Source organism: Polistes fuscatus, unplaced genomic scaffold (genome assembly GCF_010416935.1).
Source record: "Polistes fuscatus isolate 324 unplaced genomic scaffold, CU_Pfus_HIC Scaffold8, whole genome shotgun sequence".
Taxonomy (NCBI): Eukaryota; Metazoa; Arthropoda; class Insecta; order Hymenoptera; family Vespidae; genus Polistes; species Polistes fuscatus.
Genome location: NW_025113162.1, coordinates 1949718 through 1969898, shown reverse-complemented (window position 1 = coordinate 1969898; position 20181 = coordinate 1949718). Strand labels below are relative to the sequence as shown.

The following is a 20181-nucleotide window of genomic DNA, read 5'->3' as shown; positions in this document are numbered from 1 at the left end:
TTCGAAAAATAAATTGAAATTGTCTTTTTGGATATTGTGTTTAGAGGGGTAATAAACTAATTGAATGTTTGGATTTTCTTTTAGTCTGGGTACCGGAACCGTCTTCTTGAGCAATTCTTTATAATTAGGGCATTTTTTGTAGTTCGCGGTATGGTGGTCTCCACATAGGAGACAAGTTGGTGGAGTTTCAACAAATTTTTTGCATTCCACAGTTGGATGTGGTTTTGCACATTTGATACACATATATTGGCGATTGCAATATAGCTTAAGAGTACAATATACTTTAATATATAAATAACTTTTAATATACAAATACAAACTTTTAATATACAAATATATTTTAACAAATCTGAAATTTTAATATGTTATTTATTATAGTATTAGGAGCCCACATTTTATACGGCAGACATTTGTTTCGGTAATAACATCCCGGCAGACAGCGAAACCTTATCTACAAACAATAATAAGTACCAAAGTATAATGACGATAAAAATAATATAATTGAAATTTGTAATTGTTAATAGAGGATGACGATCCATACCTTTGCCCATCTCCACTCCATAAACCCTTTTCGTAATAACGCAATCCATTATTGATTGCTTGTTCGAGATCCTGAGTCATTTTGACTCTAGTTGTCCTTTTACTCCATCTTTATGTGAATGCTTTGTTCTTCTTTTGACCTCTTTCCAAGTGTTATCGGATTTGAAGGAAGGCGATGGTGCCTTCTCATCGTTGATTTGTACTTTCTCTAAAGTAGAATCCTCAGAGAGAGTAAGCGTTTTATCGTTCAAAGTGATCGTCGATTCGTTGCTATTAGATTCGTTAGTCGATTCTTCATTACTCGACGGCCCAAAAAGCATAGAATTTATTGGCACTTCATCGACAGTTTTATCGATCATTTCAACGTTCGTTGGTTGATCAATTTCCTCTAAATTGATTTGTTTACTCGCAATCAGCTTACTCGGAATGTCTACTAGTTCAAATTCAGGTACATTCGGATTGAGACTATCACCCCCCATTGTCACCAAGGTATTTTCGGATCCGTTTACTTTTCCTATTGTCGATTGTGATTGGTAACAAAATCGATAGATTTGATGAGGTGCAGGCGCACGTGTGATCGATATCATGGATTTCGAACAAGGATAAAATTCAGACTCGTTCATATTTTCGTTTTGCGTATCAGTACAAGTTGAATTGCCAGCTGTATCCAGTAAAGGCCACCTCAATGGATCGATTCTGGTTCTTATCATGTATCCTTGAACCAATTCCAATTTATCCGATTTCGCAATAGAATTGATCACAAAGCTCAAATCCTCCGTCACGCTTTGAATCAGACTAAAGGATGCTATCAACATAATAGGCAAGAATCCTTCTTTATCCATTTTACGTCTCAAATAAATGTCATATAATAGATTCTCTTCGCTGAAGTAGTATTCTATTTGTTTTCTTATAAATTCTTGCATAAGAATGGAGGAGTCCTGTTGAATGTAATTATTTTCATAAAACATCGCTCTTCCTGCGTATGCCGGCGCTATATATCTCGATTTATCTTGATTTAAATCTTGATTCTCGTATTTCACGTAATCTACGTCATAATTAGAAAAATCGTTATCGTATCTATGCCTAAAATTATTACGAGACGTAATGCCATCACGTTCACCGCGTCCTCTACTCCTAAAGCTTCGGCAATCTCGTGTATACGAGCCATCCCTAATACTGGATCCTGACCTACTATCGTATTCTTTATCTCTCCAGGCTTCTCCATCTTCGTTGTATCTATCTCTTGGGTTGTATCTCGGCGAACGTTTCTTCTTCCCTCTATTTTTTGTGATATCTGTGTCGAGGGGAACCCATTTCTGTTTATTAAACTTTCTTCTGTTATCATTACCGTTGTCCGCGAGCTCATCGCTGTCGTCTTGGCAATGATTGTGCTGCTTTTTATTTTCTTTGGATTTTATTTCAATCGAGTGGCCACTAATTTCTTTAGTATTACTTGGCTCGGTAACACCATTTTGTTCTTGAATTGTCACAGCAGTCGTCTTTTTGTCTAGAGGTCCCAACGTTGGCCAATCTCCGATATCCGTAAAATCGAAAACCACGCTCTCTTTAGTTCCATTGGATTGTTGGCTTACAATTTTGCCCCCTATATTTTCTTTATTATTTCCTTTATTCGAGGAAACTACTCTAGCGGTATTAGTCTCGTTCGAGGCTGCTTCGGGATTGACTATGCTAGCGTAGAATACACCAGAGCCCCCCTCTTCTCGCTTTGTGCTTCCCTGAGCGCTGCAGCTGCTGACCACTTTTGCCGCCATCTTGAATCGCCCGCGTGGAGAAAAAAACACGAGGAAACGGGTTGTCCCACCTTTTATTTTCTCTCTTTTTTCTCTCCTTTTTCTCTCTCTCCCAATTTATTTCTCAACGTGTTATTCCTTCTTCAAATCTTTCGCTTTTTTTACTTTTCTTACAAACTTACTGAAATAACAATCTTTACTTTCCAACTACGACGAAATTCAAAATAACACAAGTACTCGCCGGTTTCATGAATGATTCGTCAAATCTATCTTTTCGTTTTCGTAGCAAACCAAAATAAAGTGAATCTCAATTGTAATCACGAACGGATCATTCAGGCATTAAATAAAGAACAGAGTTTTATCGTCGTACCACGCTTCGAGCGCATGTGATATTTGTACGTCGTGAAATACTTAAACAAAAAGAAATAAAAAAATAAACCTCATGCTCTAGATCGTGTTTAAACTTACAGTTAACTTAATGCAATCCCAAGTCTCTCTCCCTCTCTCAATCTGTTTCTTAGCTCGTCGACTATTAAAAAAATGCAGAGACTACGCACCCTCACGTTACAAGAGCCAATCTTCTTATGCCGTGTGGGTTCGCTGTTATGGTCGCGTCGGGCTTCTACTTCCCGGTATGAGTTTGCTCTTGCGCATGCGCGCCCTCTATCTCACAAAACTTTTCTTGATGATGGAAGTTATACCCGTACGCCCTAATGTTTCTTCTTATTCGTCGTATCGACACTGCAGATTCTTTTTTCTTTGACTTGCAACGTCTAGTAACATCGTTGTAGCACCGAGTTCTTGTTTATTACGTAAATGCCAGGCATTTTCGACAATATTTGACAACAAGAAAGCAGCAAGTGAAACACATGTAACCGTCTATGTCTCTCTGCTTTGAGAGAGCCAAGTTGACTTCCGGCTACTACAGAACACACTGCGCAACTCAATTGAAATTTGTATTTGTATATATATCTATATATTCTCTTGAAAATATAAATGTTAAACTCTGCGATTTCTAAATAGATGAATTATGAAATTCAATAATAAAATTTATTTGATTCTATCTCGAACGATATAGAGTCGAAAAAATTCGCAAATACTTTGATCCATTTGATACTTAGTTTTAAGTATTATAATATTAGCACTTCGCACAATCGCGATTTTCTCAATTAGAAATATTTTATATAATTCAATATAACGAATGAATGAAATTAAAATATTCCAAGAAAATGCATGACATTTATTGCATTATTTATTTCAATTCTATTTTATTTTTGACATTAAAAGTGCGACGTGTTATTAGGTCATCGAGAATTATCTGCTTGGACATTCATTTAATTGTGCTCGTGTATATGTCAATGAACTCTAAGTTCATTGATATTTCACGAGCTTTACTATAATGAACAGAGAATGTATATTAATTTTGTAATTATTGAGAATTAGAATTGTACGAGTTAATTTGCAAAAGTAGTATGAAAGATCTTATCTCTCTCGCATGTAGAAAATGTCCAATGCAGTTTTCAGGGATGAAGAAAGAAGATGCTAAATGCCGAAGAGGCCCCCACTTAAATGTGGCTGAAGAGGGCAACTACTATTAAGGCTATTGAGTTATTTTCAAATGTTCAACAACAAGTTTGAACTTTTCGAGAATAGTTCTCTAGTCATATTTTATATTTTATTATATTACATACTTGCTCGTCATTAATTTGTATTTGTAATTGGAGATGATGGACCATTCCATCTCCTTGGGACATCAAATTTGTGTCTATATCGTCTAAAAATGCATATGTGTTTAGTTAAAGTCAAAAATATTAAAATTTTCGTACCATTAAATTTTAAAGCTTAAATAACGTTCGGTAAATATTACAGTAATTTCTCTTTTCTTGTTTCGTCTTTAAAATTTTTTATTGTGATCGTATTTTATTAAATTTACAATTTTTCTTCTCTATATAAAGCAGTTTAAAAGTATTTCATAATAATTAATAGACATTATTTTTTTAGTAACTTAATATTTGTACTTTTTCTTTTTTTTTTTTATATATATACTTTATGTAAATGTAAAATCACGCGTTTAAATTTAATTTTATTGTAACGGTAACTAGAGATTTGTTAATAGTAAATAGAAAATTCAATTGAAAAGTGCATCTGCGAATTGGACGATTTATATGTCAGGCTATTGTATCACTTGATTGTATGATTAATATAGTTTTCTTCTTGTTACAGGTGATCGTCGTTAGATGTATCATCTACTCGTTTTGATTTCCTTCTACTTGAGCTCCTAATAATGACTACTTTTTAAAATATATTTATAAATGCATTTCTGAAGGCACCCACACACATATTTATACACTAAATTTAAATATAATTATTTAATATTTATTACAATATATATATATATATAACTATACTATCAAATACTTATTACTTATATACTTATATAGTATCAAAGAATACTCTATTCATTGATAGTATTGTACCGTCATCGCGTTGAGTATCTACTATCGCCCACTTGTGGTTTCGGTAGTAACTAAGATGAATGTGGGTTGATAAAAAAGGTGACTTGTTAGTTTCTATGTACTTCTGCACTCTTTGCCTTAAGGCAAATATTCTTTGATAAATTAATTATCACTGTCAAATTGTATCGATATATATATATGCTAAGACTTTATAATTAAATATTTTAATTAAATTTTATTTCATTTATATATATATATTGTGTATATATTTAAATTTAAATATATATATTTTGAAAGTCTCTTATATGGCATACAAGAAAAATTATATTTCATACAAATATTTATGAGAGAGAGAGAAAGAGATGTATCAGTATGATTGATATTTGTAATTATTTATTTAAATAAAATGTCTCAAATCAATCAAGGACAGAAGGGAGAAACGGCAGATATTTTGGCAAGATATCAGATCATATCAAACAAAGTTAAAAAGTAAGAAAATTTCATATGACTAATTCATTTTTGTTAAATTATTGGAACCATTCTTAAATCAATAAATTTTAGACGTTTTCTGAGAAAGCCTAATATTACAGAAGCCAGTGATCAGTTTTGTAAGTAGTATTATACTATTGTATTCGTTAACATTTTTTAGTATAGTTTTATAACAATTCCTTACATAGGTGCTTTGGCTGTTGAATGCGAACAAAAAGAATTATGGCAGTACGCAGGCTTATGTTATTTAGCAGCAGCTAGGTGTCATGGAACGTTAAAAAATGCTTCTTCTGAAATAAACTTGTTGATTAAAGCTGGTAGGCAGTTTTTAACTGCAGAGAAAAAAAATAATGATATCGGTTGTCCATCATTAGGACAAGAAAATATGGTGGTAAATAATTAATTATACTTTAATTTTTTTCTACTTTTAATTGATATTTTAAATCATAAGCATAAGGAAATATATTTCAGGCTGCAGTCAGCTGTTTCAGTCATTCCTCATTGCGTTGTAGCAATCAAATGGGATTTAATACATTATCTGCAGGACTAGCAATAGAATTAGCATTGTCGTTAGGTGCTAATTCAGCTGGAATTCAACAATTACGAAAATCGATTGATACTTTTCCAACTCCAAAAAGTGTTAATACTTTGATTTCTTATTATATCGAACAAGGTAGAAAATTTGTTATATTGGATAAAAATTATAACTAGATATACATTATAATCATCTTTAAATATTAATTTCAGGTGATCATGTTGCTGCTTTAAACGTTCTTAACGAATTCGTCGAATTTGTAAAAGCTTACATTAATATCGGTATAAGAGGCAATTACAATGTTATTTTACGTCGGAAAGTATATTTATTATTTACACAATACTTTTTTTTGTAACATATGAAGGTTCATCTATAATTTTAATTATAATATTTTTTAGATGTGAAATAACTAGAGTTCTTTTACTTTTAATTCTTCAACCGTCGCCTAAAAGGCTAGCACCGTCATTGGTGCAAGTTTTAGAGAAGTATACATGGGTTGAGGAAGGTACAAACAATGGTTTGTATGCTTATTTCTTATTTAAAAATTATTGCATAAATTAAAGTCTGGGGAACTTTTATATATGTTAAAGAAAAATATTTAAACATTATAGGTCTTGATATGAGTGAGGATGAACTTTTATTACTGCAATCATTGGTACTTGCTTGTCAATCGCGAGATTTTCAAGTATTATTTGAATTAGAGGGTGAATTATGGCCATATTTCAACACAGAACAAAAGGAATTATTACATAAGTTAATTAGAGTATTAACATTACAGTAAATATGTGATAATTGTATATATATAAATATGTTTATGAATCAAATAACGCATTTAATAAAGTCATAAACTTTCTTTTATTATTTTATTCTTTCATCATGATAAATATTGCAGACTTCAAATTTTCCGTAAATAACAATACGTTTCATAAAGGACAAATAATTAAAAAAAATTTCATTTTCCAATATCGTCTTTGAAGCATCTTTCGCAAGAATGGTGTTGGGAAGGTTGTGAAAGAAAGAACCTGTTATAACAGATTGTACGAATGGAAGAGTGAGAGTGTATGAGGATAGGTATAGTATACGATTTCGTATAATCGTGCAGGAGGCACTGTTCTTAGTTTCAGAGTATACTAAATTCTCCCTTCTTCAGTTGAAGAACGTAGACGTAACTGGAAATACATTCAGTCATTAGATAAACGCGAAAGCATCCTCCACGATCCTTCGACATTTAAAAAAAAATTATTTTTGTTAATATCTAATCGAGTGAAAAATAAATTATTTTTTAAGGTAAAATCATTTAATCTTTTTATTTAAATATTTTTTAAACAATAGTGAAAATTACTAAAGTGATTAAAGTATTTATATTAATTCTGCAAATATTTAAGGGTAATACATTTTAATTATTAAAAAATCAAAATTCAATTTGGATTCATTCGTATATATTTTCTAAATATTTTTTATATTTCTAATAAATAAAATAAGTTCTTTATAAATTAAATCAACAGAGTCTTTTACTTTGTATTATTTAACAAAGAATGTCAAGGTTGCTGTAATAGGATTCAAGTTTAAAAAACTATTTGATTGCGTTACAGTGTCACATATACTAGATTCCGTAGTTAATTACGATGCAAGAACGTAAACCATGAACATTCGAGGAATACCGTTATATTTAAAAATACAATTGCGCAGTAGATCATTAAAAGATTCGAAATGATCCTCCAGATTTTCAAATTTTCATAGGCATTTTTCTTTTTCTTTTGCTTTTTTTATTATATTTTTATTTAAAACTTCTAATTATTATTAATTAAAAGCATCCAACTATTTAAGAAAAACATTATATTATATACTTCCTACTAAAATTTAAATGATTAATATCTATTTGTTGGATCATTCTCGGAATGATCTATTACGTGTGTCCTTGAACTTTCAACGTACACATTTCCGAAGGTGATTGCCCGCAATTACGTGTAGATTTGCACGATCAGCCTTGAAATATTTTCATACAATGTGATAACATTTATTTCTTCATTTATAATAAATACAATTGTTTAATTATAAATTGTTCTTTTTATTTTATTTTTAATATTATTGTTATTACAGCTATGAGTGAAAATTGGAAGACAATATTTGTAACTGGGGGTGCTGGTTATATTGGTAGTCATTGTATTGTTGAACTTTTAGAATCTGGATATGATGTAGTAGCTATAGACAATTTTGCGAATAGCGTTGTAGAAGGTAAAGGTGAATCAGCTGCTCTTAAAAGAGTTGAAAAAATAACCGGAAAAAAAGTAATATTTTACAATTGTGATCTAATCAATAAAAACAACCTTGAAGAATTATTTAATAAGGTAAATGTTATCAACATAAAGTGATACGCATTAATGTAATATTCCTATTAATTTATATATTACTTTTTAGCATAAAATAGATTGTGTCATTCATTTTGCGGCAATAAAAGCAGTGGGTGAATCTATGCAAGTTCCACTTCATTATTATAAGAATAATATTATCGGTGCCATTAATTTATTAGAAGTAAGAGTATTTCGTTATTATATACAATGATAACTATGCGATTTAATTTATTGTAAAATAATTTAATATTTCTAGGTAATGAAAGCTGCTGGTTGCTTTCAATTAGTTTTTAGTAGTTCTTGTACAGTATATGGAGAACCAAATGAATTACCAATAACTGAAGAACATCCTACAGGAAATATAACTAATGTATATGGTCGTACTAAGTATTTTATTGAAGAGATGCTTAAAGATATATCAAGAGCAGAGAAGGTATTATTTTAATATGTATTTCTATTAAGAAAAGAAACATTATTTACAATTATTATAAATTGTATTATTTCTCAGAGTGAAACATTAATTTTATTTGACAGAGTTGGAATATAATCTCTTTAAGATACTTCAACCCAGTAGGTGCTCATCCTAGCGGATTAATAGGAGAAGACCCAACTAAACCATTCACAAATTTAATGCCATACATTGCACAAGTTGCATTAAGGCATAAATCTGAATTGACTATCTTTGGTGGTGATTATCCTACAAAGGATGGAACGGGTACAATATAAAGTTTATTATTTTTAGTAATTATTGAATAAACTTGTTTACTTATCAATTACTTGTTTTTTTTTTAGGAATTCGAGATTATATTCATGTAATGGATTTGGCATCTGGTCATGTAGCTGCTTTAAACGCTTTACATAAACAACATGTCAGACTAAAAATTTACAATTTAGGTACTGGACAAGGAGTATCCGTTCTTGAATTAATAAAAACATTTGAAAAGGTGACAGGCTCAACCGTCCCATATATTATAAAAGATAGGAGAGAAGGCGACATTGTTTCAATGTTTGCTAATACAGATTTAGCAAAGAAAGAACTTGGATGGAAAACTAAACATAATGTTGAACGAATGTGTAAGTGTTCTTTTTTTTATATATTCAATTATATCGTATATATATAAGTGAGAACTGTATATTTAATAATATATTTTAAATAAAGGTGAAGATTTTTGGAGGTGGCAAACCATGAATCCATATGGTTATCGTGCGCCAGTTAAAAATGGCGTTCATTGTCATGTAAATAATACTACATAAACTTATAAGACTTGTATAATTAACAAATAAATAATTTATATATATATATATATATATATATATAATAATAATAATAATAATAATAATAAAAGTTTATCTCTCAACTTATATTACATTTTAAACATAATTGTTTAATTGCCCAAATAACTGGTAGTTACAATTATAATTATAGTTAATGCATATAACTATCTACTACTTCACAACTACTGTCACGCTTTCCGTCGCATCTTTATTATTTTTAACATGTTCTAGAATTGTATAGAGAGAAAGATCTTGAAATTTTAACACCTCTAAACCCCAACTTGTCCATCCAGGCAACAAATATCTAGCAAAAATTTCTAAACACTTTGGTTCGCTAGGCAAATATTCCTTTATAACTTCTAAAATATTAGCAACAGTTTTCGTTGATATAAATACTTGAAAAAAAAAATATTTACATTTTAAATACATCATAGTACTCACCTATAAGAGGTGGTTTATGCGAATGTACAGCACTTGGTACACTGATAATTAATTTACCATCTGGAATATTAACATTAATATCAGATGCGCATCCTAATATTATTAACTCATAAGGTTGTTTTCCAGGCGTTGAAGTAAAATTACAAATTGTATTACCCATTTGAGTTACCTGAAATATTTGGAAGTTCTAATGTTTTACTGTTCATTGAAATATTAAGTAAAATTTTTTTGTTGCAATTATTGAACTTACTTTGACCCAATACCATTTTGCTTTATATGTAACACCCCAGGAAGGAAATATTTCATTAAAAATACTATTCAAATGACTGGGAGCATTGGTACACCAAATTGCTACAATACCACTTGAACATAATAATTTTCCAATAGGTATCTTGACTAATTCTTCATTATACATCATTTGGTAACTGTTACAAAGATATTAAATAAAAGTTTGGTAATTTATAAGAAGTTATAAATAATATTAAATAACTACTATAATAATAATAATTAAAAATAAAAATAAAAAAATAATCAATAAAATATATACAAATATATATATACAAATAGTATGCGATCAAATGTTCGAGAGTGATTTTAACGACGAATAGTTGCATCTAAAATCTTATTTACCGATCTTTGTTTAGAAAACTGAGAACAGGATAAATATAACTAGTATATAAATTACTTGTTCTCATTAAAAGTGCTGATAGATATTTCGTTATTTTATTTTTTTTACTGGTTTATACTGAACCATACAAGATCACCTAGCTTCTACAGATTTGCTCTTTTTTCTTCTTATAGACTTGTTCCACCATGGGGGATCCAATAGTACAAAATCATACTGATTGTTCAACTCCATTTTCTGCGTCATGTTTCTGACATCATAACAATAAAAGCTGCATTTTTTAGGAAATACATATTTCTTATACTGTGCCTCCCATATAATTGCTACGTCAGAATTATTACAACCATGTAAATTTTCTAATCTTTGATGAAATGTATCGGAGTAAAATTTCTCTGAGGTTGAACGTGCTGCTTCATTGTTATCAATTAAAATATTATCACCAAATAATCCATTTAATTTGCCAGATGATATTAGTTTGTTGAATGCTTGTTGGATAAAATTTAACTATAAAATAGAAAAACATATGAAACATAATATATAGCAATTATTAAAATAATTTTGAGCCTACTTCGTTTAAATGGTCCTGTGGAAGAAGTTTGTTTCGTTTACGTTTCCTAGTTTTGCTTGGTAAAGGATTTGCATTATCTTCCATGGTACGTGCCAATTGATTTTGTCTCAAATATTGCGAATTAATTTCAAACAACATATTATTAAATGTCAAAGAATGCAATCCACTTTCTGTGGTAACACTTTGATAAACATTATTGAGATAATCTAAATGAGAAATAATCCAACCATCTGTACTAGAAAAAACTATGCTCATAATTAATTTTCCAATGAATATAAATATAATTTTAACCAGCTAATTATTTATACACATTTTTATGACGTTTTATAAAATATATTAATTAAGATTGTTATTGATAATTATAGAGAAAAATAGAAATGACACAGTTGCATAAACGAAAATGTTAGTCAATTTTAGTTACGCCCCACCCTTTTGCAAAATCACTTGATAATCCTTTACCAAAAAAGCTTAAAAAATTTTTCTCCATTAACTTTAATAGCATCGGCACCTTGTTTATATCGACGTGATAAACGATAATTACTTTACGGCGATCTAAAAAATCTTGCCATAGAATATTTATCAAATTAACCGGATAAAAAAGAAATGGAACAATATTGTTTATATTGTATGCAATAAATTAGATAAGTACATTTTCCATCTATCAGATGTCACTGGTACAGGAATAGTGGCGCAATCTGTAACTTCGATCTGAAATCTCTAATTTTACGGTGAAAGAATGGAGTAGAATGTAAAACCGGTTGGAGCCCATCTGGGGCCAGCTCAATTATCGGGATGTCAAAGTGTGAAAATATATTAATTTGAAATCATAATGTGGATGATAAGTGATATTTTGACGTTTCCCACGGTACGTCATTTTAATTAAACGATGTCAAGAAGATAAATTATGCCTCGAAAAGAAAACACGTAAGTTTCTGTCAAAAAATTTCATTCACCATTGCTATATATCATTAAGGAAAAAAACTTTCGTTTATGTACATAGTTCTGCAGAAAATTTTGCATTGAAAATTAACGATGTTAAAAGACTGGCATTAAACGATGATTTTTATATTCGTTAATAATTAAGAAAAATTGTTAAACTTATTTTTATCAATGATCATAGCAAAGTTGTCCTTCAGATTAATAATTGTTTTAGTAAAGCCAAAACATGGGAGCGAGACAGACGAAAACGAATGAATACATATTTCAAGACCTTGGCAGATCTCTTACCTCCTCATCAAGAAGGTCGCAAACGCAACAAAGTTGATATATTAATTCACGCATCAAAATATATCAAAGAACTTCATGTTCGTACTGAAGACTTATTCTTGGCTCATGCATCGGAAGCTCACAGTATGTATCAATATAATTTTTAATACTATCATTGCTTACAAATGTTGTAAAGTTAAATATAAACAATATTATTTCTTTTTTTTATTCTTCCCTAGAAGAAGAATTAGCACGTTTGAAAAAACTTGTAACGATATTATTCTCACGAACACAATTACTTTCAACCCTGCTTCAAGAAGCTGGAATATCTGTACCCGCAGAGCCAGCTTTAGAAAGGATATCTCCATTAAAATGGTCAAACAAGATTAATGTAGAAGATATAGAAAAGTATTTTACAAAAGGTATACAATGTATAAATTATTATGTTTTTATATACAGAGTGTTTGAAGTTCTTCCAGCTAAATGTTGTCAGAGTATTCTATGCAAGAAAATAAAACAAAAATGTTTATAAACATATATATATAATATTTTATCTTAAATTTCTAAATATTTTTCAGAAAAAACTTCAGAAAAAAAGAAAGAAAAATCAGCGGACAGTAAAGTGCCTTTAAATAAGAAATCCCCATCCCAAACATCTTCGAAAAAAGTTGTGGATGAATCTAATATTTCTAAAAACTCTTCTATAGAAAATCAAGAAAATCGTTTAAATTGTGTGAATAATAATGATAACGATTCTAATAATTTAGGCAATGATTTGCAAATTGAATGCAGAGAGAATAATGTTCAAATTGAGAAAGGTAATTTTTATAATAATATAAATATCATTTTTTATACAAACATTTTTATAAATTATTGATTTAGGTGAAATTTCTAAAAGTTTTGAAAACAACAGGCAGACTATCAAAAGCTGTAATGGTACGTATGCGTGTATATAATTTTTAATTATTCTATTTTTTTAAATAATAAAATAAAATGTCTTCTTACAGTTGTACAAAAGATAGAAAATCGGAAAAAACTTAAGAAGAAATCGAAAATAAAAGATGCTAAGAAGCCTTCATCCATATGTATAAATAATTCTGTAACAAATTTAACACCGAGTACTTTAATTTTATCAGGTGGAAAACTGGTACCCTTGGTAACACCTATGACTTCTCTAACATCTAACATAATAGTCAATACGCAACCGCAATCAGCAAATCCAATAATTCTTAGTAACGCTCAACAAAGTCAGATGATTGTTATGCAGCCTTTAACAAATCACGTACAAAATTCAGTGGTTTCTATTCGAAAGCAGGGTGTAATAAACACCATGCAAAAAGTTACTTTAAACACAGTACCGAGTATTAGATCTAATTTGGTTGTAGATTCGCAAAATTGGGCATCCAATGTTAAAAATATCATTAATTCAACACGAATAGGTGGTCATAAAGGTATTTTGCCAAAAGGAAAAGAAGTTACTAAAACAACTATGACTTACAAAGTTCCTATTCCAGCGATTCATAAAGAAAAAGTAGATAAATATAAGGAAAGTTCTAATCGAAAAGAATCTGAAGGAAAATCTAAAGTTAATAAAAACAATGTTAAAAGTATTAAAAGTACGTTGCTGGTGGAAGAAGCAACAATGGAAAAAATAGTCAAAGAAAAAAGTACACAGTGCTTTAACGATAATGTGTCTACTGAGAAAATACCATATAAACGATGTTTAAGCATCGAAAATATATCTTCTGATGAACCAGAAGATAAAAAGCGGAAAGGAGATGATATAGATACCATAACGGTATCTAGTTCTAGTATTACAAATTTTACAGCAACATGTAAATCTATTGAAAGTTTAAAGCATGTAATAGAAAAAATTGGAGAGAATTCAAATGAAATCCAAGACAAAAATCATACACCCGTAACAAAACACAATGAAATTGTTATAGAATCAAATATTACAAATCCAAGTTCATTATCACCTAATAACACAGCCATTGAAAATACTCCTAGTTCCTCAGAACCAGTAGTTAATATGAATTCGGATTATTCGCATAATGAAGAGAAAAATGTAGAAAATAAAGTTGTATCGCCACAAGGTTCTCCAACCAATAATTCATCTGAATTAAATGGAACAAATGATGCAATAATAAGACCTTCACCTGAAACTGGATATGATATTCCTGTAGACAACGAAGTAGAAAAAATTGTCAATACTACAGAACCATCAAATATAAAATCAACTTTACCTGAAGTTGCTGAAACAGTACAAAGTACAGTAGAATCTGAAAGAATAAAAGAAGTGTGTAACTTAGGAACTCAATTCGATAGTCTTTTACGTGTAAATGCCAAAGGCCCTGAAATTTTAGAAGGAACAGTAAATTTAGAAAGCAGCAAGATTCTTTTAAATTTGGATACAAACACAACCACTTCGATGAAACCTGAAACAAGTACGGCCATTATTCAAACATCGGCAATAACAACATCAACTTCATTAAATTCAGTAAATATTCAAAATGATGATATCAAATTGATTAGACCATCGAAAGAAGATATATCTAAATGCTTACCTTATAATGCAGAAAATAGTTTCATTCCAATTAATAGTAGAGCAGAAGCACTTCATTCTGATTTATCAAATGATATATTTGCTTCTCTGCAAGTATCCTCTAATTCACATAATACTGAATCGTTATCACCTACAGCAGCTTTCTTGATGGCATTTCCGCTAGTGTCATCTTTAAATGGAAAAACTGAAGTTCTTGATGAAGAAATGAAAGAAGATTTTAAATATCATAGTCAAACACCACCTATGCTCTTACAGATTGGTAGTATGGAACCAAATAGCTTCAAAGTCAGAGTGTCGTCATCCCCAATCTTTGAAACGGTAACTGAGAAATGTTTAAAACCAACATGTGAGAACAAAAAAGATATTGTTACACCTACAAGCGTAAATATTCATCCGGAAATCATGCTTCCTAATGTTTGTACATCGACGACAAGAGTTGTACCAAAAATTGTAAGTGAGGAAACACTTAAAGAACCATACAAAGTCATACAATCTGCATTACCACCAATTTTAGAAAAATCAACAGATTTAACTAATACTTATTCTCATGCATCTTCCACATATTCTAATGTAAATTCATCACCGGTCACATCAAATACTACTTGTACAAATAAAGATTGTCAAAAGCAAACAACTACAATATTTCAGAATAACACAGAATCTATCGCAACCGAAAATACAGTATCTCAGGCACATATCACTGGCACGTCAATAATAAATAAAAGTATCGACAGGAATCCTGCAATACGAACTTCCGATTATAATAATGTTCAGTATTCTGACACGCAAAGTTTTTTGCCAAATTATCCAACTATAACAAATAGCAACCAAAGAACATTGCAAGAAAATACATCTACTTTTATGGATACATCTACAGCAGAAGATTCAGGTACCATCGGATCATCGCGAAATATCATGAGTGACATATCCCAAATGTCACTTGCTTCTTGCCTCAACAATATTACAACCACGACTACTTCATCATCTACAAGTTTGGGGTCATTACAAACTGATTATACGCCACAAATAAAAGAAAAAGATCCACAAGAACGACAACATGCAGCTTATGTTGCTCATAATAAAGAGTCTCTGATTGATACTACATTGGTACCTAATCATCGTCTTGATTATGGTGAAGTTCATGAATCACTTCCTACACCATCTCAAAATTTACAGCAGAACTATAATACTGCACATACTAAGGATCCATCAACCCCAATTCTTTCTTCTCAAGGAATGCAATCTGTTTATAATACACATACAAAAGAATCAAATTGTATTGCCGTATCACATAATTCACAGCAGACATTTGATATTCATCAAAAAGATCACATGGATCAACATTCTCATACTGAATATTGCAAGGATCAGAACAAAAGTTTATCATGCAAAAATTCTATATCATATTCTTCAGGAAATGAAAATGAGCGTTCATCTCACAATCAAAATTATACGAAATTAAATAAAGATTCTAATAATGAGAGCAATAACAACATAGAACAAGGTACAAAATTAAACACTGTCTTAAGAACAAAACAGCAAGAACATTCTGATGAAAGACGTGATACGAATTATGTATCTACAAAAAAAGTTGATATTGATCCATTTGGGCAAACATTTTCATATGGAGTTAAATCATCAATAACTACGCAACCAAATCAAGCTGATGTAAATCCTAATGTCGTTACAATGTTTCAAGAAAAACATAACACATCAAATTATACTCCTTTTTCTAATAAAGACATTAAAAAAGTGAGTACTAATACAACAAATTCTATAACGAGTAAATCTCTTATTCAAGATACACCTACGTTGCTTTATACTCAGCAACAAATGCCTTCCTTTGTGGCAACATCCAATTACGAACAGAGTACTATAACAGATAATAATACAAAATCAATGACAACAGTTGCTCATAATTCATCCAATTTCAGTATCCTTTCATGGACAACATTTTCACCGGTTGGTGGATGTGGTAATAATAATCCAGTACAATTTGAACAGGGATCTCACCCGAACGATAATGCAGACGGAAAAACGATTTGTGAAAATTATAATTATGTCCCCTTGCACAAAGAAAATTCAGGTTTTTCTGATGTGTTAACAACTGATACTTATTCAACTCATCCAAATGTGAGTGGCATTGATAAATTAAGGATGAAATCAGATGTGGATACACAAAAGCCACCCTTTGTAGATGTTTCAAAAAATAGAAACTTACAATCTACTGCATCATCATCAGCAACTAAACCAAATCGTTTGCAAAATCAGACTCAAACATCAAATAATAATGATTACAAATTTAGTACAGAAAATAAAAGTAAATCAAAATATGAAATAAATTCTGATTATATACCAACAGAATATACCAGCATAAGTGAGCAAACACAACAAGCATCGCAACAACATGGACAAAAGAATCATCAAAGCTTATCTGCTAAACAAGATAAATCAACATATCCAATATCAAGCTATGATTCTCATATTAATTTTGATGTACCAGAAATTAGTACACAATTAAAATATTCAATTGAGACTTATGTTGGAGCTAATTTTAAATATGTTGATAAAATACAACAACACGGTCAACATAGATATCAGCTTTTAAATCAAACTCAGGTACCTTTGTTACAACAGGGAAGTACTACTTACAATAGCGAAGTGAATAAACATAGACAACAGCAACAAAGTAGTAACAAATTGAAAAACAATCAACAACAACATACGATTAGAGCTCCAGTTAATTGGATGATGACACCGGAATTTAAACATAATACAAGTATTACAGATATTATTTTTCCACCAATTGGTAAAGAATTGGAATTTTGTCAAAACAATCTTTTCACTCAAACGCCATCCTATAATCAAAGTACTCCAAATCAATTTTACAATAATTATGATGTTACAGCGCATAGTTTTTCTAATTTATCAATGTTGCAAAGTGAGCAAAAAAGGCCTACTGAGGCATTTTATTCAGAGGAGCAACCTTTTTCTTGGTCACCAACTAAAAATCCTGTTCATAATGTAGAACAGAATCTTGGACAACAGAGTATAAAAGCTATAGATCAGCATGCCGTTTCATCTACATTGTCAACATTAGTAAGTGATTTGGATCTAGGAACGAATGTATCAGAGAAGCAAAACTTCTTACTTGGACAAGTACCGCCAAGAATATTGGTAGAACAGAATAAAGAATTGATCAGAGATAAAGAAGAAAATGTTCTTGGACGAGATTTCCACACAGTTTTGAGTACACAAAGTGTTCCGCATTCGGCACAAGGATCATCTTTTTTATCAGTAAGTCAATTAGTAGAACAAGAAAAGGCAGAAAAAACCCAGCAACAACATTACCATTTACACCATCATCATCCGCATCAACATCAACATCCTCATCATCATCAACAACAACAACAACAACAACAACAACAGCAGCAACAGCAACAACAACAACAGCAACAACAACAACAGCAACAACAACAACAGCAACAACAACAACAGCAACAGCAACAGCAGCAGCAGCAGCAGCAACAACAGCAGCAACAACAGCAGCAACAACAGCATCAGCAACAGCAACAGCAACAGCAACAACAGCAGCAACAGCAACAAACGAGTAGGAAGCATCAAAGAAAAAATAATGTTACTCCTAGAGGTAATAATAAACGACAAATAGATATTCGAAAGCAAACTTCAACAAATGATCAACTTCATCAAAGACACGAAGAACAGAAAACATCGAGCCATACGTTCTCAGAGCAAGCTTATCAGCATCAACAAAAGTATCAACAAAATAATGCTTATTGGAGAAGTAGAAATTGTAAAAGCAATTATACAGCTGAAGCATTAATTAGTTCAAATAATAATATCAATGATACTAATCACCAGGACAAGCATACATCCATAAAGCTTATTTCTAGTCATTCACAAAATAAATTCCAAAGTAGCCTACCAACCAGTGATACTGTAATGCCACTTAACTATTTTTCAAATACAGATGACAATACAGGATATGGGCAAATGGTTAATCAGAATTTTAATTCTTATACATATTCATCAAATGCTAATATCTATCCTACTTCGACTTTTATAACTAGTATACCAAATACATCTAGCAGCTACATGATGCCATTGCATGAAAATACGGATTATATGGAAGTAAATACTTTCTTATTACCAAATACACCAATAACAACAACAACATCTACTTCTACCACTTCAACAATTAATGTATCTACAAGTGCGACTCCACAAAAACATCAAAATTATGGGAAACATCAAAACTGTGATAAACGCTCTTATGCATCAACTGCAAAGAAGGGTAAAAGAAAAGGTGTAGATGGAACAATACAAAATATTGAATTCCCTCTTGTTAACATGAATTCACCTCTAGAAGATTATCATCAGTCGAATTCATTTTTACCACCTTTGCCACATGCAAATTCTCTTTATCAGAATCATCCGCAAACAAATATGTATACAAAGGCTGTAAATAGTTTGCCACCACCACCATCCGTTGCTGGGAATCAAAATGTGCCTACAATAACACCTGCTGGTTTTTCCGTAAATCCAAATATTCCTAGAGTTCGAGTTGTCACAAGTAATTCAGTGACCATGTCTCATCACCCATCTGGAACCAGTCTCACCAATTTCAATTTAAGTACAATTTTTCCTGAAATGAATGACAAAGTATGTTAAAACATTATCATTTATTTTAGTTATAAAATTTTTTGTTGGAACCTGTAAATGTATTCTCTTTTTTTTTTACTTTTTACTTTTCAGATAACTGGGTATAAATCTACTAGTGGTATTCCACCTGGTCCATCTCAATTATCTAATCATGGATCGGTACCTTATGCACAACGAATAAATTACACAAATTCTTTATGTCATTTACCTCAGGTCAGAGCATTAATAATGATTTTATTTAATAAGAGAAGCCTACTTATATATTTTATATAAATTTAAGTTTAATAATCAAATGTGTATGATATAAACAGATTATTTAGAGTCTTAAATACACAGATAAGAGTATTTAAAGAGTATTAGAAATATAAGTATAAACAGAGTATTTAGAGTATTAGATACACAATAAAATGTGTATAATATAAACAGATGACATTTCATTTCGATTATTTTAATTTTATATTGTAAAAAAATTTCTTTTTTTTAGGTATCAGAAACTATGCAGTTTAGTAATGATGTAACTTCCGTTACATCTCGTTCTCCATCTACTGGTTCAGCTCCTCCACCACCTCCACCACCACCGTTACCACCATCAGGAGTAATTCATTATAAAAATGTATAATAATGTTTATAGTTTATAGCATTAATTAATGAATGTTATTTTATCAAGTACAAATGTATATATGTAAATAAATAAT

The 20181-nt window shown here is 30.6% G+C and overlaps 4 protein-coding genes across 5 annotated transcripts; 3 read left to right on the top strand and 1 right to left on the bottom strand.

The window, feature by feature from the left end:
• The first annotated feature begins 5086 nt into the window (after positions 1-5086).
• Positions 5087-6624, top strand: LOC122524602 (40-kDa huntingtin-associated protein-like). The gene is made up of 7 exons (XM_043646934.1): positions 5087-5236; positions 5309-5355; positions 5425-5627; positions 5708-5909; positions 5984-6086; positions 6170-6288; positions 6383-6624. The coding sequence occupies exons 1-7, from the start codon at positions 5154-5156 to the stop codon at positions 6550-6552; spliced, it is 927 nt and encodes a 308-aa protein (XP_043502869.1). The 5' UTR covers positions 5087-5153; the 3' UTR covers positions 6553-6624.
• Positions 6625-6707: 83 nt separating this feature from the next.
• LOC122524601 (UDP-glucose 4-epimerase-like) lies at positions 6708-9430 on the top strand. 2 transcript variants are annotated; one of them, XM_043646931.1, is made up of 7 exons: positions 6708-7058; positions 7872-8119; positions 8190-8303; positions 8379-8555; positions 8657-8837; positions 8915-9196; positions 9282-9430. In XM_043646931.1, the coding sequence occupies exons 2-7, from the start codon at positions 7874-7876 to the stop codon at positions 9374-9376; spliced, it is 1095 nt and encodes a 364-aa protein (XP_043502866.1). In that variant the 5' UTR covers positions 6708-7058; positions 7872-7873; the 3' UTR covers positions 9377-9430. The 2 variants fall into 2 exon arrangements, with proteins under 2 accessions (XP_043502866.1, XP_043502867.1); XM_043646932.1 differs by lacking the exon at positions 6708-7058 and adding an exon at positions 7083-7157.
• A 59-nt stretch (positions 9431-9489) lies between these two features.
• LOC122524600 (N(6)-adenine-specific methyltransferase METTL4) lies at positions 9490-11631 on the bottom strand. Its single transcript, XM_043646930.1, has 5 exons — positions 11032-11631; positions 10603-10967; positions 10089-10263; positions 9839-10007; positions 9490-9756 (listed from the first exon to the last, which is right to left on the bottom strand). Exons 1-5 carry the CDS (start codon positions 11284-11286, stop codon positions 9569-9571), a joined length of 1152 nt encoding a protein of 383 aa, XP_043502865.1. The 5' UTR covers positions 11287-11631; the 3' UTR covers positions 9490-9568.
• A 125-nt stretch (positions 11632-11756) lies between these two features.
• LOC122524603 (putative uncharacterized protein DDB_G0282133) lies at positions 11757-20116 on the top strand. Its single transcript, XM_043646935.1, has 9 exons — positions 11757-11955; positions 12185-12381; positions 12477-12659; positions 12816-13055; positions 13120-13173; positions 13245-18240; positions 18412-19486; positions 19580-19699; positions 19971-20116. Exons 1-9 carry the CDS (start codon positions 11936-11938, stop codon positions 20103-20105), a joined length of 7020 nt encoding a protein of 2339 aa, XP_043502870.1. The 5' UTR covers positions 11757-11935; the 3' UTR covers positions 20106-20116.
• Positions 20117-20181: the final 65 nt, after the last annotated feature.

Excerpts from the sequence above, each read along its gene's own strand:
- LOC122524602 (XM_043646934.1), top strand. The coding sequence starts at position 5,154 with ATGTCTCAAATCAATCAAGGACAGAAGGGAGAAACGGCAGATATTTTG. Across the intron at positions 5,356-5,424 it reads AGAAGCCAGTGATCAGTTTT|GTGCTTTGGCTGTTGAATGC; the intron begins GTAAGTAGTATT and ends TTCCTTACATAG. Across the intron at positions 6,087-6,169 it reads TACAATGTTATTTTACGTCG|ATGTGAAATAACTAGAGTTC; the intron begins GAAAGTATATTT and ends AATATTTTTTAG.
- LOC122524603 (XM_043646935.1), top strand. The coding sequence starts at position 11,936 with ATGCCTCGAAAAGAAAACAC. Across the intron at positions 11,956-12,184 it reads ATGCCTCGAAAAGAAAACAC|TAAAGCCAAAACATGGGAGC; the intron begins GTAAGTTTCTGT and ends TAATTGTTTTAG. Across the intron at positions 13,174-13,244 it reads GACTATCAAAAGCTGTAATG|TTGTACAAAAGATAGAAAAT; the intron begins GTACGTATGCGT and ends GTCTTCTTACAG.
- LOC122524600 (XM_043646930.1), bottom strand. The coding sequence starts at position 11,286 with ATGAGCATAGTTTTTTCTAGTACAGATGGTTGGATTATTTCTCATTTA. Across the intron at positions 10,264-10,602 it reads AGCAAATCTGTAGAAGCTAG|TTACCAAATGATGTATAATG; the intron begins GTGATCTTGTAT and ends TCTTTGTAACAG. Across the intron at positions 9,757-9,838 it reads GCATAAACCACCTCTTATAG|AAGTTATAAAGGAATATTTG; the intron begins GTGAGTACTATG and ends CTAATATTTTAG.
- LOC122524601 (XM_043646931.1), top strand. The coding sequence starts at position 7,874 with ATGAGTGAAAATTGGAAGACAATATTTGTAACTGGGGGTGCTGGTTAT. Across the intron at positions 8,304-8,378 it reads GTGCCATTAATTTATTAGAA|GTAATGAAAGCTGCTGGTTG; the intron begins GTAAGAGTATTT and ends TAATATTTCTAG. Across the intron at positions 8,838-8,914 it reads TCCTACAAAGGATGGAACGG|GAATTCGAGATTATATTCAT; the intron begins GTACAATATAAA and ends TTTTTTTTTTAG.